We start from the raw sequence: 18,283 nt of genomic DNA on the forward strand, positions 1-18,283 counted from the left end.
GATGCCTTCAGCCGTGACCTTTTGTCAATGGGCCAAACTCTGGAGAGTCTCAGCACTGTGTGCCCCAAGCCTTGGACATCTTGCCCCAGGCCTTCCACCTCAGCTGCAACCCATTCAGTGTTGGCCTCGGTGCCAGGCATGGTGGCACCATCTCCTACCCCTGAAGGCAGCTGGATTCATCCAGCTCGAGTTGCGCGTGCTGGAATGTTGCTGACATCTCCTCCTGTAGATTGTGGCTTTGCTTCTGCATCTACACCAGTGACGGGTTCATCGTTTCCAGAAGTGCAACATCTGTTTGGGCGACAGCTGTTTCCTGGCAGAGGGCAGACCTCTCACAGGCCGCACCCTGGGAAGACCCTGCCTCTGCCTGAGGTGTTGCAGCATGTGTGTGATGCTCATCAGCGGGTGACCCAGGAGCCTGATCACTAACGTTACCCACCGTGGTGACAATCTCTGCAATGGTGGATTGTGAGGGTGAAAGCAGTGACGAGGCACAACCAGACCATTCGGCCCAACTGGTCCATGTTGGTGTTTATACTCCACACGAGCCTTCTCCTATCCTCTTTCATTTAACTGTCAGCAGATTCTTCTATTCCTCTCTCCCTCATGCATTATCCAGCTTCCCCTGAAATGTATCAATACCGTTTACCTCAACCACTCCCTGTGGGAGGGAGTCCCACATTCTCCCCACTCCCTGTGGGAGTGAGTTTCACATTCTCCCCACTCCCTGTGGGAACGAGTCCCACATTCCCCCCACTCCCTGTGGGAGCGGGTCCCACATTCTCCCCACCCCCCTGTGGGAGCGAGTTCCACATTCTCCCCACTCCCTGTGGGAGCGAGTCCCACATTCTCCCCACTCCCCGTGGGAGCGAGTCCCACATTCTCTTCACTCCCTGTGGGAGGGAGTCTCACATTCTCCCCACTCCCTGTGGGAGCAAGTCCCACATTCTCCCCACTCCCTGTGGGAGGGAGTCTCACATTCTCCCCACTCCCTGTGGGAGCGAGTCCCACATTCTCCCCACTCCATGTGGGAGGGAGTCTCACATTCTCCCCACTCCCTGTGGGAGCAAGTCCCACATTCTCCCCACTCCCTGTGGGAGGGAGTCTCACATTCTCTTCACTCCCTGTGGGAGCGAGTCCCACATTCTCCCCACTCCCCGTGGGAGCGAGTCCCACATTCTCTTCACTCCCTGTGGGAGGGAGTCTCACATTCTCCCCACTCCCTGTGGGAGCAAGTCCCACATTCTCCCCACTCCCTGTGGGAGGGAGTCTCACATTCTCCCCACTCCCTGTGGGAGCGAGTCCCACATTCTCCCCACTCCATGTGGGAGGGAGTCTCACATTCTCCCCACTCCCTGTGGGAGCAAGTCCCACATTCTCCCCACTCCCTGTGGGAGGGAGTCCCACATTCTCCCCACTCCATGTGGGAGGGAGTTCCCCATTCTCCCCACTCCCTGTGGGAGGGAGTCTCACATTCTCCCCACTCCATGTGGGAGTGAGTCCCACATTCTCTTCACTCCCTGTGGGAGGGAGCCTCACGTTCTGCCCACTCCCTGTGGGAGCGAGTCCCACATTCTCCCCACTCCCTTTAGGAGCGAGTCCCACATTCTCCCCACTCCCTGTGGGAGGGAGTCCCACATTCTCCCCACTCCCTGTGGGAGTGAGTCCCACATTCTCTTCACTGCCTGTGGGAGCGAGTCCCACATTCTCTTCACTCCCTGTGGGAAGGGGCCCCACGTTCTCCCCACACCCTGTGGGAGGGAGTCTCATATTCTCCCCACTCCCTGTGGGAGCGAGTCCCACATTCTCCCCACTCCCTGTGCGAGCGGGTCCCACATTCTCCCCACTCCCCATGGGTGCGAGTCCCACTCTCTGCGTAAAGATGTTCCTCCCGAATCCCTGTGGGTTTATTAGCGACTGTCTCATATTGATGGCTCCTAGTTTTGGTCTCCTCCATCCTTTCTACATCTTGCACAATCCCAAAGGATCCAAATCGAGTCACCCCCTCAGCCGCCTCCTTTCTAGAGGAACAGGGGCCCTTGCCTGTTTAATGTTAATTATAACCTCCCAGTTCTGGAATCATGCTTGTGAACCTTTGCTTGTACCTTCAGCATGCTTCCTCTCGATCCTTATTGTAATGACGGGGACAAGAACTATGAATCCTGCTCCATGTGAGGTCCAACCAAGGATCTGTATAAAAAAACATCTTTGGCTTCTTAGTTTCTACTGACTGGCTGCAGTTGTTGACCGCGGATGTTTTTGGAAATTACTTACTGCTCGAATGCGTTTTAAACATTTCTTCAGCCACATTCGTATTGTTTGTTTTGCGACCTCTTCCTCGATCGTGTATTCAAGTTGCTCTCGTGCTAGGAGTTCTTCAAGCTGAAGGCTTTTCCTGATGTCCACTGATCTGTACGAAAGCATGCTGGCAACAGAGTTATGAATACATTTATATAAATAATTCAATCAAATATGAGCAAAGCCTAATAAAAATCATTTTAGTTGGTTGAAATATTGGGCACGATTCTACCCCTTCTCTGCACCCGGCAAACATTCCTTCTATTCCCTGAGAATTGGAAGAGCCCTTAAATGGAGAGTAAGACTCCTTCTTGTTGATTTACTTTCTTCCCCTATCTTTTATTTTATCTTTATTAATTTTGGTCCATGGACCATAATTGGAATGTGCCTTTAAGCAGATGAGCGCTTGCCAGGACAGTGTGCTCCTAGGTTTTCTATTTTGGAGAGGAGAAACCAGACTCATTGGCCCCGAGCGAATCTTAGGAACCACTTTTGGAGAAAGTTTGTTCGTTTGGCTAATTGGCAACCAATGTGTTGGCTAGGGACAGTGTTCTGCCCGACAACAGTCAGCGATTGGCTCCTGCTGGATGTTTGCTTTGGACTGAACGCACCAGAAGTCTCTAGACCCTCGAAGTGAAAGGAGAGGTTCTCTCCTCTCTCTGTTGCCGGTTTCCTGCTGTCTCTGTGAGTCTGGAGTTAAGATCATTCCAAACTGAACAAAGAGCAAGAACCCAACTGAAGGTATAACCTCGAGAAAGAAACTAGCTGGAGAACACCCAACTCAAAGATCCTGGGTGGGATTCTCTGATCCTGAGGTTAAGTGTTGATTCCGTCGTAAACGCCGTCGCGTTTCTCTACGGCGTCGACGTGGCCTCAGGAGCAGCGATTCTGACCCCTACAGGGGGCCAGCACGGCACTGGAGCGACCCACGCCGCTCCAGCTGCTGATCCCCAGCGTCAGATGGGCGCCTCAGGCCTACGCATGCGAAGTGGGACTGGTGCGATTGCCGCGCATGCGCAGTGGGACTGGTGCGATTGCCGCGCATGCGCAGTGGGACTGGTGCGATTGCCGCGCATGCGCAGTGGGACTGGTGCGATTTCCGCGCATGCGCAGTGGGACTGGTGCGATTGCCGCGCATGCGCAGTGGCTCCCTTCTCCGCGCTGGCCCCGATGGAATATGGCGTAGGGCTACAGGGGCCGGCGGGAACAAAAGAGGCCCCCAGCCCGAGAGGCCGGCCCACCGATTGGTAGGCCTCAACCGCGGGCCAGGCCACAGCGGAGCCCCCCCCTCCCTCCGGGAGGCTCGGACTCACTCCTCCCCCCCACCAGGCCACCCCTAGATGCATCCACGCTGAAAGTCCCGCCGGCTATGAGCAGGTGTGGACAGCGCCGGCAATACTCGGCTTTTTTAGCGTGGCCACTCGGCCCAACCTGGACCGAGAATCGAGGGCTGGGGGGGGGCCCCTGTAGAGTGGCCCCCGACCGGCGCCGCGCCGTCGCCAATGGCGCCGTTTCTCCGCTCTCCGGAGAATTGGCGGACCGGCGTCGGGGGGGGGAGGGGGGGGGGGGCGTGGCGCGATTTGCACCATTCCGCCGATTTCTGAACTTCTGAACCACCCTTTTCCCTCTGTGTTTGTCTGTCTGTGTGTGTGTGTGTGTCTGTGTGTCTCTCTGTGTGTGTGTGTGTGTGTGTCTGTGTGTCTCTGTGTCTCTGTGTCTGTGTGTGTGTGTGTGTGTCTGTGTGTGTGTGTGTGTGTCTGTGTGTGTGTGTGTGTGTGTCTCTGTGTCTGTGTGTCTGTGTGTGTGTGTGTGTGTCTGTGTGTGTGTCTGTGTGTCTCTGTGTGTGTGTGTGTGTGTGTCTCTGTGTCTGTGTGTCTGTGTGTCTCTGTGTGTGTGTGTGTCTGTGTGTGTGTGTGTCTGTGTGTGTCTGTGTGTGTGTGTGTGTGTGTGTGTGTCTGTGTGTGTGTCTGTGTGTGTGTGTGTGTCTGTGTGTGTGTGTGTGTCTGTGTGTATGTGTGTGTGTGTGTGTCTGTGTGTGTGTGTGTGTGTCTGTGTGTCTGTGTGTGTCTGTGTGTCTGTGTGTCTGTGTGTGTGTGTGTCTGTGTGTGTGTGTGTGTGTGTCTGCGTGTGTGTGTCTGTGTGTGTGTGTATAGAGAGTGGGGGTCGTTAGAAAGGAGGGGTTGAGAAATGGTTATTTGCCAGTTACATTTTTCTGTCTATTTAATTATAATGCTGTACAGAATAAAAGGTTAACTGTGTTTAAATATTACAAACCTGCTAACTGTGATCAATTTAACTCAACCAAAGCCACGGGTATAAATATAAAATCGAATTCCACCTGTGTTGTGACTCTGGGTCAAGGGGGACTGGAATTGAGCGCGCACTGGCCCAGGGCGAGATAGTGGGGGGTTTGGGGCAGTCGCTCAACTGAGCTCGATACTCCCGGCGCACTGTACCTGACGTGATCTGGTTCACCCCCCCCCCCCCCCCCCCCCCCCCCCCCGCTGGGCATGAACCAGGCTCACATATTTCAATTAGTCTTTAAGCTCATCTCACCACGCATGTCCTCGTTGGCGCCGGCACAACTGCGCATGCGCGGATCCCTCATCCCTGTAGGGGCCAGAATTAGGTGTGGGAGTGGCCCGTTCACGCCGTCGTAAAACGCGACGGCGTGGACACTCTGCCGCGGGATGGGGGAATCCCGCCCACAGTTTAAATTTTGACACAGAGAAATTGAACACAACATGTATTCAAAATACGAACTTCAGTCTCCTCAGTCTCTTAGAGGCACAGCAAGTTACAGAACCTTTCAGCACAGAAGAGGCCATTCACCCCATCATATCTGTCCTGCTTTTTTGATGGAATTAACCAGTTCTTTCCACGGAGTGCAAAAATTGCTTTCTGATTGAAATATTTATTTTGCATATGCAATTCTCTTTCGAAAATTGCAATTGAATCCATTTCTATCACCTTCTCATGATGTGGAGATGCCGGTGTTGGACTGGGGTGAGCACAGTAAGAAGTCTTACAACACCAGGTTAAAGTCCAACAGGTTTGTTTCAAACACTAGCTTTCGGAGCACTGCTCCTCCCTAAGGGAGGAGCAGTGCTCGGAAAGCTCGTGTTTGAAACAAACCTGTTGGACTTTAACCTGGTGTTGTAAGACTTCTTACTGTGATCACCTTTTCAGGCAGCGCGTTCCAGATCACAACAACTTGCGACTTAACAAAAATGGCTCCTTATCGCCCTCTAGTTCCAATGTCGATGACTTCAAATAGGAATGACAAATTTCAAATGATCACAACAATCCAGAAAAAGGATGCTGATTGGTCCATCACCTTTTCCCTTGTAGTAGAAGTTGTTGTGATCATTTGAAATTTGGTATTCTTGCACCTGCCCTGATGAGTGTGAAACAAAAAGCTTTGGCAACATCTCTCTTTTCAGCAAGATTCAAGTTTGGTACTGAGCGACTGTTCAAATAGGACTCTGTGTTCCCTGCCTAGCAACACTCTAGCCAGGGAACACAGTGTCTTCTTACTTTCTCTTTTGAGACCATTCCCAATTTTGACTATTAAGTTTCTCCTTAACCTTCTTCGCGCCAAGGAAAACAATCCCGGCTTCTCCAATATCTCCAACTGGCTGTTGCTGAATCTAAAGTAAATTTGGATCTCCACAACGTTGTGGTCAAGTTAAATGCAAAGCATCTGACTGTCTGCTGTCTTTCTTCTCTCTTAGATTTAAAACGAGTACCAGGATAATAAAACGGCTGGAAAATTATTCCCTAAAGATTTTACTGTGTTATTCAACTCCGGCATTTCCCAGGGTAGTCAGTCTGACGTGCGCACCTCTGATGTAGTTCCTCCGCGATTTCCCATTGGATTTATTAGTGTCCATCTCATGTTTACAGCCTCTCGTTCTGGCTTCTCCCAAAGTGGGAACGTCTTTGTTCCAACTTGACCGAACCCCTTTGAAGGGGGGGGGGTTCAGCGATGATACCTTAAGAATCCCTCCCCTTCACCCTTCATTATGTTAAAGACGTCTATCTGACAGGTCTCTCCTTCAACCTTCCCTTTACTGGGATGGAGGACACACCTGTTCAGTCTTTCCAGCAGCAGAGGTTGAACTTGTCACTGCCAGTGCTGCTGCCACGGAGGAAGAAAGTAAGTTTATTCAGATACCTCAGCACGTCATGAAATGTGACATCTCCGCCGTTGTGCAGCCTCTCCATCTCGTAACACATGTGTTTGAAAAGCAGCTTGTCCTTTTCCAAATCCACCTCGAGTCTCCCTCGCAGCAGGCGCAGTAAGAACTTCACACGTGAGGTGGGGATGGCTCCCTGCAGTGAGGCAGAACTTCTGACAATTAAATGAAACCCTATTTTTCAGCTACCAATAACAGCTGCGTTTATATTGCATCTCACAGAGTCTTCATAGAATCCCTACAGTGCAGGAGGAGGCCATTCGGCCCATCCAGTCTGCACCGGCCCTTGGAAAGAGCACCCAACTTAAGCCCACACTTCCACCCTATCCCATAACCCAGTAACCCCACCTAATCTTTTATTTTTGGACACTAAGGGATAATTTAGCATGGCAAATCCACCTAACCTGCACATCTTTTGACAGTGGGAGGAAACCCACGCAGACACGGAGAGAAAATGCAAACACCACACAGGCAGTGACCCCAAGGCTGGAGTTGAACCCGGGGCCCTGCCCCTGTGAGGCTTTAGTACAAACAACTGTAGCAACATAGTCTTTGTGGCGCTAAAAGTATTAAAGGTTGTGGAATCAAAGCAGGCAATTAGACCATGGCCGCCTGTATGGAATAGAATTTCTACAGTACAGAAGAAGGCCACTCGGCCCATTGAGGCTGCACTGACCCTTTGAATGAGCACCCCGCCTCGGCTCATACCCCTGCCCTATCCCCGTAACCACCTAACCCCACTTAACAACACATTTGTGGTCACTAAGGGGCAATTTAGCATGGCCAATCCACTTCTTTGGACAGCGGGAGGAAACCGGAGCACCCGGAGGAAACCCACGCAGACACGAGAAGAACGTGCAGACTCCTGAGGCCGGAATTGAACCGGGTTCCTGGAGCTATGAGGCAGCAGTGCAAACCACCGTGCCCCCAGTATGGTTGAACGTACTTGAGAGGCTGAATGGCCTCCAACTGAAAAGCTCCTTGTCACACACACAGCACCAACACTCCCGGGTTCAAGCACAGCATCACTATTCATGTATTTTAAATGTGGTGCTCAGGTGAATGGTCTCTGAGCATCTAATTCTCACTGTTAGCCCCTCCGCCCAATCACTGCAATGGCACAAGGAAAGCATCAGTAATCAATATTGACAAGGCCCGACCACGCTTCTCCTCACGTCGGACTCAGGTCTTGAATCAGATGTTTCCTTCTCAGCTAGTTAAGCAGAAAGTCAAATAATTTTTGTTTTGTTATGCTCTTGACTTGGCATAAGCTGCTTCCTTGATGTGCACTCTGACAAAGGAAGGTTCAGACTTGGAGATAGCTTTAACACATTTATTAAACTGTGAACAATTCTCCCACTTGGATTAGACTCTCCTGTTAATCCTGCTATAGCTACCCAGACTGAAGAACCAGTCTGCTACAATCCACGTGGTGAGTGTGATGCTCAATCAACCCTGTGTCTGTACTCACTGAGTGTCACCACTGGAAAGAGGAAGATCATGTGTGGCTGTGTCCTTTTATATGGGTTGGTGTAATGCCCCCCTGTGGTAGTGTCACCTCTGTGTGTATCGTGAATGCCCATTGGTTGTGTCCTATCTTACTGACCTATTGGTTGAATGTCTGTGTGTTATGTCTCTGGTGCTCCCTCTAGTGTCTATCTAGGTGTAGTGTGTTCACATTAACCCCTTGTGTGTTTACAGTGATGCACATCACCACAATTTCACTCTCAAAATTAGACCAAGCCAATAATTTAACCACAAGTTCACCCACCTCTCTTTTGTCATCAACCATGTTCCAAATTATTTGAAAATGTCGAAGATCGTTATAGCTCAGCAGCTGATCCTCTTCCGTTGAATAAAATAAAGAGAAATTTTCTACAATGATAGCTGGTGGAAAGAAATGATGAAAATATTCATTATCCAGCACTCTGCAATAAAACGTCTTTTCTCAGGGATAATCCTTGGAGGTGAGGACCATGTGCCATAAAGGGAACAGACTTGAGAGCAACGTTCACACAATGCACTCCAGCAACTCAGCCAAGGCTCCCTCAAAAGCACCTTCCAAACCCACGACTTCTATCACCGAGGACAAGAGCAGCAGATACCTGGGAACCCCACCACCTGGAGGTTCCCCTCCAAGTCACTCACCACCCTGACTTGGAAATATATCACCGTTCCTTCACTGTCACTGGGTCAATATCCTGGAACTCCTTCCCTACCAGTACTATGGGTGGACCTACTCCATATGGACTGCCGCGGTTCAAGAAGGCAGCCCACCATCACCTTTCCAAGGGCAATTGGGGATGGGCAATAAATGCTAGGTGGGGGATTGGGCCTAGGTAGGGTGGTCTTTCGAAGGATCTGCGTAGACTCGATGGACCGAATGCTTCTTCTGCTCTGTAGGGATTCAATGATTCTAAGCTCACACCCTGTGAATCAATAAAGGTTAAACTAAAGAGATTATGGTTCCAAAGAGCCTTGTGTTTAACTCCCAATTTTCCTGTTCTGACGAAGACACCAGAAACATTAAACCATCTCCTCAGCTTGTGGTAACTGATGGGCCTGCTGTGTACATCCGGAATTTTCAGCTTTCCGTGTCAAGAACATTTCATAGCATCACGGAATCATGGTGATAAAGCGTTGGTTCCATCGTTCACTCAGATCCCAGATGGGCTGTTATGCTGTTACCAGTTTGCACTTTCAACAAAATAACAACACAAAAAAAGATTCCGGCTTTCAAAAAAATTCATTTACGGGATGTGGGCGTCGCTGATTGGGCCAGCATTTATTGCCCATCCCTAAATGCCCCCGAGAAGGTGGTGGTCAGCTGCCTCCTTGAACCACTGCAGTCCACGCAGTGTAGGTACATCCACAGTGCTGTTAGTTGTGGTCTGAGGAGGGATGAACGGGAATCACAGTGACATGTCCCGCCCGCAGAAAATTCTGGGCAGTTATTTCACACCCTGGTTTGAAAGATAAAAGCATCTGTACTCACCAACGAGAAGGTTCAACATGATATAGGCAATGATGACATAAAAAGAACAGAAGTACATCAGGGCTCCCGCATAGTTTCCGCAATCTGTCTCCCAGTAATTCTGATCATCAGGAGTACAGAAAGGTGGCTGAACCTGGACAAGAGATACAAGAGACTGTAATGATAGGGGTTCAAATCCCAGAAAAGCCTCTGGCAAATTTAATTTCAGTTAATTAATTCAATAAATCCACAATAAACAGCTAGCACCAGGAAAGGAGGCCACAATTGTTGTGAAAACCCATCTGGTTCATAAATGTCCTTTAGGGAAGGTAATCGGCAGTCTGGCCAGCAGGTGACTCCAGATCCACAGTGATGTGGTTGACCCTTAATCACCCTCTGAAATATTAAATCCCTCCACCACCGACGCACAGTGGCAGCCGTGTGTACCATCTACAAGATGCACTGCAGTCACTCACCAAGGCCCCTTAGGCAGCACCTTCCAAACCCACGACCACTAGAAGGACAAGGGCAGCAGATACCTGGGAACCCCACCACCTGGAGGTTCCCCTCCAAGTCACTCACCACCCTGACTTGGAAATATATCGGCCGCTCCTTCACTGTCGCTGGGGCAACACACTGGAACTCTCTCCCTAACAGCACAGTGGGTGCACCTACACCACATGGACTGCAGCGGTTCAAGAAGGCAACTCGCCACCACCTCTGAAGGGCTACTATGGATGGACAATAAATGCTGGCCTAACCAGCAACGCCCACATCCCGTAAGTCAATTAAAAAGAAAATGGCTGAGTGAAGCCGTTCAGTTGTGCAATTAGTCAACCAACAGCCCAAACTCTGGGCATGAATTAAACAAACAAGCAAAAGAATTGACAGCCAGAAGGAAAGAAATCTGAAACGAGAGTTCCATATGCTCCAGGGTTTCGCTGGGATCTCCAGGAATTACAGTTACTCTTGCAGACAGTTTTACCATAAGACCATAAGGTGTAGGAGCAGAAATAGGCCACTCGGCCCATTGAATCTCCCCCGCCATTCATTGAATCCTGACTGTTCTGATGTGATAATCCTCAGCTCCACTTTCCTGCCTTGTCCCCATAACCCTCGATCCCCTTACTGATTAAAAATCTCTCTCTCAGCCTTGAATACACTTAACGACCCGGCCTCTACAGCTCTCTGCGGTAAAGAATTCCACAGATTCACTCCCCTCTGAGAGAAGAAATTCCTCATAATCTCTGCCTTAACTGGATGACCCCTTGCTCTGAGAATCTGCCCTCTGGTCCTAGACTCTCTCACAAGGGGAAACAATCTCTCCGCATCAACCCTGTCAAACCCCCTGAGAATCCGATATGTCTCAATAAGGTCGCCTCTCATTCTTCTAAACCCCAATGAGTACAGGCCCAACCCACTCAACCTCTCCTCATAAGAAAATCCCTCGATACCCGGGATCAATGAACCTTCTCTGGACTGCCTCCAATGCTGGGATATCTTTCCTTAGATAAGGAAACAAAACTGTTCACAGTATTCCAGGTGTAGTCTAACTAGTGTTTGTATAGTTTTAGCAGGACTTCCCTATTTTTATATCCCATTCCTTCAAATAAAGACCAGCATTCCATTTGCCTTCCCTCTTACCCGCTGAACTTGCATGCTAGCTTGTTGTGACTCACCCAGGAGGACCCCCAATCCTCTCTGTGCCGCAACTTTCTGCCATCTCTCTCCATTTAAATAATAATCAGATCCTTTGTTCTTCTTTCAGCACTTTTATTGCTCAGTTGTAAAAGCAAATTGGAGGTGGGAGGCTATGTGGTGATTCCCTTCATGCCCTACGAGACCAAAGGTGTGAAGAAATACTTCTCGATATAACTCCAGAATGGGTTGGCTCTAATCTCAAAATGTTAACATTCTGCCCCCTCGTCCTGGACTACCCCCCCCCCCCCCCCCCCCCCCCCCACCCAACTGGAAAAAACAGGTTCCCACTATCTACCCTCCTGGATTGTTTAATCATCTCAAACACTTCAGTTAAAGCACCCCTTAATCTTCTGTACTCGAGAGAACACAAGGCCCAACTGTGCAACCCTGTCGCCATAGAACACAGAACAGTACAGCACAGAACAGGCCCTTCGGCCCTCAATGTTGTGCCGAGCAAAGATCACCCTACTCAAACCCACGTAGCCACCCTATACCCTTAACCCAACAACCTAACCTTACTTTTTTTAGAACACTACGGGCAATTTAGTATGGCCAATCCACCTAACCCGCACATCTTTGGACTGTGGGAGGAAACCGGAGCACCCAGAGGAAACCCACGCACACACGGGGAGGACGTGCAGACTCCGCACAGACAGTGACCCAGCCGGGAACCGAACCTGGGACCCTGGAGCTGTGAAGCATTTATGCTAATCACCATGCTACCGTGCTGCCATAATTTAACCCTTTCAGCCCAGTATCATTCTGGCCTGTCAATCCTCGGTGGCCACAGCTGCCCCGATAGGTCCCTCTGCATTGGCGCTGGACAATGGCAGCGCTGTTTTCCCAGTAACTGTACTCACCATGCAGTCATGCATAATCTTATTCCAATCTTCCCCAGTAACAATGCGGAATAAAACTGTGATGGCTTTACCAGCAGAGGAGAAATTTGCATGTCTGCATGGGAAACAAAAGGATAAATCTGTCTAATTATTAAGGCAGTGATCAAATGGATAAACGGAGAAACCGACCACATCCAGAAATCAGTCTCGTAAAAACAGACAGCGCAGAACCGTTCCAATTTCAACAGTAAGCTCTTAGCGGTTATATCTCTGTATAATATACTTATCTAATAATGATCTGTAAGGTGGTCCTTACACAGCATTTCTTCATCATCACTATTGTAAATACTGCTTTACTATTTGGTGAAAGTTAGGTCACAGGCAGCGGGCGGATACTCTGTTTCCCCAGCCACGTGTTTCTGGCTGGCGGGATTCTATCTTCCCCCCAACTTGCCAATGGGATTTCCCATTGAAACCACCCAATGGGAAACCCGGGAGTGGGGCTGCGCTGCCGGCGGGAAAAGTGAATCGCAACGGTCGGAGAATCCCGACCAGCGTGTTTTGCAAGAACTGTGGTTTATGGACAATGCCAAGTGCGATCCAGATTTCTGGGGCTGTTGTCTATCCCTGTGGACCAGAATGAAATCCCCCACGTGTGCTTTGCAAACTCCCTCAGAACACCTCCACTTGGGAAGTGCGCGCCCAAGTGATGATCAGTTCACCAGACTGAAGTGACATTGATCAAACAGTTCCCACGTCTAACAGGGGAATGAAATGACAAACCTGTTAATGTTTTCACCGTATTTGACAGTTCCAAACAGAACAACTCCAGCAAATGCGTAACAGATAAGCAGCAGGAACATCCCCACTATAATAAAAAAGCTCTTGTACATACTGACAACCACAGTCAGCAGCAACATCTTCAATGTTACCTGAAACCAAGAAACAAAAGATTTTCACTTCACCTGACTGAATCCAAACATAAGGTAAACATGCATCGCGGGGAAACCAAACTATTTGTATTAATGTATTTGTGAAAGTTCCTACTTGTTAAAAATAAAGGCTTCAAAACTACCAATATCTGCACTTCCGGCAAGATATTCTCTGACCAGCAGTCTTAGAAATATATATTTTTTTCAATTTAGAGTACTCAATTCTTTTTTTCTCAATTAAGTGGCAATTTAGCATGGCCAATCCACCTCCGTTGCTAATCTTTGGGTTGTGAGGGAGACCCACGCAGACACGGGGAGAATGTGCAAACTCCACACGGACAGTGACCCGGAGCCGGGATCGAACCCGGGTCCTCGGCGCCGTGAGGCAGCAGCGCTAACCACCCGAGCAGTACTAACCACTGCCGCCCAAGTCTTACCAAGGTGAACACCCCGTCCCCCAACTCAATGAATGTATTAAATACAGCGCCAGCCTCAACAACGTGAAAAAGCTCTGAGCGAGAGAGCGAACCTTAAAGGTAAATCCAGAGTTTTAGTCAAAATGCTTTTAAAACTGCGACGACCTAAATTTCACTCAGAAAAGGACCTGAAATGAGGCTGGCTCAACTCCTTGACGTGATCAAATCTCTGCACCGTCTGATCGTTGAGAACGATGGACACATCAACCCCGCAGTGTGACATCTCGTTGTGGGTGATCGAGGGGGAACCAGAGCGACACCAAAGCGAATGAAAACACAAATGAATGCAATGAATGGATGGAAAGCACGTCACACCATCATTTACTGAGTACATGACAACAAGAACACGATACACAGCATGAGTTAGAGCACAGGTAAGTGACGACATGCAGCTGCACATTTACTTCATCGCATAAACCAAATGCTGCGCGTCCTCTGGTACATTGCATTGCTGCTAATTTAGCTTGTGTACTCACGTGCTTTCCACAAATAGAGAAGAACCTGAATACAATGACACAGGCTCCCATCATGTATGTATATTCGTTCTGTAAGTGAAAAATAAGCATGTTGAACTAGGTTAATCGGACGTTTACAAACTCAGCAATTTACCTCAGGTCTCCAGCACAGAAACAGGCCAATTGGTCCACAATTATGCTCCATATGAACCTTCGCCCACTGGACTTCATCTCGATTTATCACCATATCCTTCCATTCCTTTCTCCCTCATGCATGAAGCTCCCTCCAGCTTCCCTTGATGTGCATCCACATTACTCCGTGCAGTAGCGAGTTTCACAAATCTCACCACTCTCGAGTAAAGCCATTTCTCCTGAACTGCCAATTGGATTCATCATGGTTTTCCCTGCGAGTGAGAATGTTTTCTCCATGTCTACCTAATCGAAACCCTTTCATCATCTTAAAACTCTTAAAAGTTTGTTTTGTTTTCACTGCTCTCGAGTCTGAATTCTACCATCATGAATAAAATAGTCGGACTTCTTCCAATTTCATCAGTCACAGTTGAATGGTGCTGTGAAATTATGAGCATAGATTACTGAGATTGCACTGAGGAGAGATGAGCGGGTGAACTAATGGAGGCGTTTGAGATGATTAAAGGCATTTGATTGGTTCGATACAGAAGAACTGTTTCCTCTGATTGGGGTGGGGGGGGGGGGGAAGAGTCTGGAACAAGGGTGGGGGAGAAACTTAAAATTAGAGCCAGGCCTTTCAGGATCCTCAGATCTAGGGGGAGTGGCTATCTGGAACTACCCCCACGCCGAAAAAAACAACTGTTGAAGCTGGAGGTCAATTAAAGATTCCAAAACTGAGGTTGCTAGATGTTTATTAGGCAAGGGGTTTAAGGATTGTGGACCTAGCTGGGTCGCTGAAGTTAGAATACAGATCAGCCATGATTGACTGGAATGGCAGGGAATAGTTTGCGAAGGTTGCCAATTTGACGATATTCCTCGAGAGGTGTGACTTCCTCTTTGGTACACAAACGCACACATTTGGGGAACATGTCACACATACAGAATGAGGGTGTGGGGCAATGATGGAGGGAGGCACGGTGGCATAGTGGTTGGCACTGTTGCTTCACAGCGCCAGGGTCCCAGATTCGATTCCCGGCTTGGGTCACTGTCTCCCCGTTCTCCCCGTGTCTGCGTGGGTTTCCTCCGGGCGCTCCGGTTTCCTCCCACAAGTCCCGAAAGACGTGCTTGTTGGGTGAACTGGACATTCTGGATTCTCCCTCTGTGTACCTGAACAGGCGCCGGAATGTGGCGTCTAGGGGCTTTTCACAGTAACTTCATTGCAGCGTTAATGTGAGCCTACTTGTGACAATAAAGATTATTATTATTATTAGGAGGGAGTCGCGTAATAGTCTTCTGCTTCTGGTTTGAATTCCGGGCCCGCGCTCTGCCTCCGGAGTATATTTACATAACTCGTGTTTTGTTGGTTTTGCTTCACATGGAGAATGCATAGAAAGACAAGAGATATTTGTTCAAGTGTCAATTAACTGAGTTCCTGTGAAATATCTATTCCGCACAGCGAGTGTCAGAGACTGTGTCATTACTCTCTGGATTAGACACAGACAGGCTACAATTGTTGTTATATCTCATTTCACATCGAGAATGTAATGAATAATTACGCAGTGGGTCCCACAAACTGGAACAGACGGGAGGGTAATGTCTGAGAAGTAGCGGATGCAGGTGGGTGTATAAGATGGTGTAGAGTAATTGCAGGTTAAGGCCGGAGACAAAGCAAACAGAACACTGGGTTCATTCCTTGTACACAAATCACCAAAAGTTTGCAAGTAATTAGAACAGCAAATGAAATGTTGGCCTTTATTATAGGGGGGGGGGGGGGAGGGGGGGAAGGGGAGGGGGGGGGGTATGGAGGAGAAAAGTTGGAATTTCTTGCTGCAGGTGAACATTGGCGAGGCTGCACCTCGTGTACTCTGTAGAGTTTTGCTGTCCCTCTTCAAGGAGACACACACTTGCATTGGAAACAGTTCAGAGAAGGTTCGCTCGACTGATTTCTGCGGTGAAAGGGTTGACCTCCAGGGAAAGGTTAGAACATAGAACAGTACAGCACAGAACAGGCCCTTCAGCCCTCGATGTTGTGCCGAGCAATGATCACCCTACTTAAACCCACGTAACCCGTATACCCGTAACCCAACAATCCCCCCATTAACCTTACACTACGGGCAATTTAGCATGGCCAATCCACCTAACCCGCACATCTTTGGACTGTGGGAGGAAACCGGAGCATCCGGAGGAAACCCACGCAGACACGGGGAGGACGTGCAGACTCCACACAGACAGTGACCCAGCCGGGAATCGAACCTGGGACCCTGGAGCTGTGAAGCATTGATGCTAACCACTATGCTACCGTGAGGCCCCCAAAAGGTTGACAAGGTTGGGCCTGTACCCACTGGAGTTCAGAAGAATAAGAGGTGATCTCATTGAAAAATACAAGGTCCTGAGGGGACTTAACTTGGTGGACGTGGAGAGGATGTTCTTGTGGGGCAATCTGGGACAAGGGGTCATGTGGAATCCATGAATATAACTGAGCCTGTGCAAGGGTCATGATTATACAGCTCCTGTGCAGGGGACATCAGCTAAAATGCAGTCCAAGCAGACAGCTGATTCTTACTAATGCCGCAAGTCTATGGAATACCTTTTTACTGTAAACTATCATTGTTTTCAGGTCAAAGGGAACTTAAGGAGGCGAGAGGGGAGATGGGAAGAGCTAGTCTTTCATTGGTCCAACTGCCCGGTTTTCTATCGCTTTCCATTGGCTAGAATTGCTGTCCTTTCATTGGTCTAAAATGAAAGTTTAACTGTGATATTATTGGCGTATGCCACAATCAATTAAAGGCTTAAAATGTATCTGTTAATTCTATTGGTTAAATCAAGCTATAAATATTTCTGCTTATTAAGATAATTCAGAGTAAGGCAATGCATCGCACTGGTTTTGCTCTCCATGTGCACATGTCAATAAAACTTGATCAAAGAGCTCCTGTGCCAGCCTTGTAATACTTCGACAGTCACAATTTTACAAAATGGGCTCCCCCATTTAAGATGGAGGAGACGAGGAGGAATTTCTTCTCCGAGAGGGTCCTAGTCATTGGAATTCTCTTCCAGAGGGAGCAGTGGAGGCTGAATCGTTGAGTGCATTTAAGGACGAGTTCAACAGATTTGACATCAACAAGGGAGTCAAGGGTTGGAGATGGGAGGTGGACAGGAAAGTGGAGTTATTGTTACAATCAGATCAGCCATGATCGGTCTGAAAGGCCTCCACCTGTTCCCCATTCCTATGTCCTTACAATTGAAGAATTGAAAACCAGAGATAGGTTAAAAAAAGAAATTCATGCATTTACAGAACACTTTTCGCAACCACTAAACATCTCAAAGTGGGGGCAGCACGGTGGCACAGTGGTTAGCATTGCTGCCTACGGCGCCGAGGACCCGGGTTCGAATCCCGGCCCTGGGTCACTGTCTGTGTGGAGTTTGCACATTCTCCCCGTGTCTGCGTGTGTTTCACCCCCACAACCCAAAGATGTGCAGGATAGGTAGATTGGCCATGCTAAACTGCCCCTTAATTGGAAAAATAATTGGGCACTCTAAATTTATTTTTTTTTTAAATCTCAAAGTGTCTGCATTGTTGGAGTGTAGGAAACACGGCTGTCAATTTATACACAGCAAGCTCCCACAGACAATGACCCGATAAGCTGCTTTTTTGTGATGTTTGGTTGAGGGGTGAATATTGACTGGAACGTTGGGTGTAACTCCCCTTCTTGTCTTCAAAACAGTCCATTTGAGAGGGTGGGCGCCTCATTGGAAAACTGCACGTCCGACGCGCGTAGGATCTTGGACAGGCCACATTTCGAATACTTTGCTCAGCTCTGGTCTCCAGTTTATAAGAAGGGAGAAGGCGGCAAAAGATTGATTTGCACGGGTGACATCACAACCGAGAGGTTATTGTCAGCCTCTGCAAGACTGGGGGTCTATTCTCTAGAAAACAGAAGGCTGAGGGGTACCCGATCGGGGTCCTTGAAATGATAACACAGTCTGATAAGCTGGATGGAGGGGAGATGTTTCCAGTTGTGGGGACACCAGAACTAGGGACATACAAGATAGTCACCAGTAAATCCAATAGGAAATTCAGGAGAAACTTCTTCACCTGGAGAGCAATGAGCAGGAGGAACTCCCACATCGAGTGGTTGTGGCAAATATAACGGTTATACTTACGGTGAAACTAGATAAACACGAGGCAAAAGGGAATAGAAAGGGCAGCACAATGACTCAGTGGTTAGCACTGCTGCCTCACGGCGCCAGGGAGCCAGGTTCAATTCCGGCCTTGGGAGACT

At 48.8% G+C, this 18,283-nt stretch overlaps 1 protein-coding gene across 5 annotated transcripts in view; it reads right to left on the minus strand.

Moving 5' to 3' along the window:
* nalcn (sodium leak channel, non-selective) overlaps window positions 1-18,283 on the minus strand; it is a 259,921-nt gene that overhangs the window by 13,759 nt on the left and 227,879 nt on the right. For 4 of the 5 annotated variants that reach the window (XM_038818429.1, XM_038818427.1, XM_038818428.1 and 1 more), the window contains 7 exons: window positions 13,896-13,964; window positions 12,795-12,943; window positions 12,033-12,126; window positions 9,493-9,625; window positions 8,269-8,384; window positions 6,476-6,633; window positions 2,275-2,425 (listed from right to left, as the gene is read on the minus strand). In XM_038818429.1, the coding sequence (XP_038674357.1) occupies window positions 2,275-2,425; window positions 6,476-6,633; window positions 8,269-8,384; window positions 9,493-9,625; window positions 12,033-12,126; window positions 12,795-12,943; window positions 13,896-13,964 (870 nt within the window). Of the gene's footprint in view, window positions 1-2,274; window positions 2,426-6,475; window positions 6,634-8,268; window positions 8,385-9,492; window positions 9,626-12,032; window positions 12,127-12,794; window positions 12,944-13,547; window positions 13,598-13,895; window positions 13,965-18,283 lie in introns of those variants that run through there. The other variant, XM_038818431.1, reaches the window with a different exon arrangement.

This window comes from Scyliorhinus canicula, chromosome 14, assembly GCF_902713615.1.
Source record: "Scyliorhinus canicula chromosome 14, sScyCan1.1, whole genome shotgun sequence".
Lineage (NCBI taxonomy): Eukaryota > Metazoa > Chordata > Chondrichthyes > Carcharhiniformes > Scyliorhinidae > Scyliorhinus > Scyliorhinus canicula.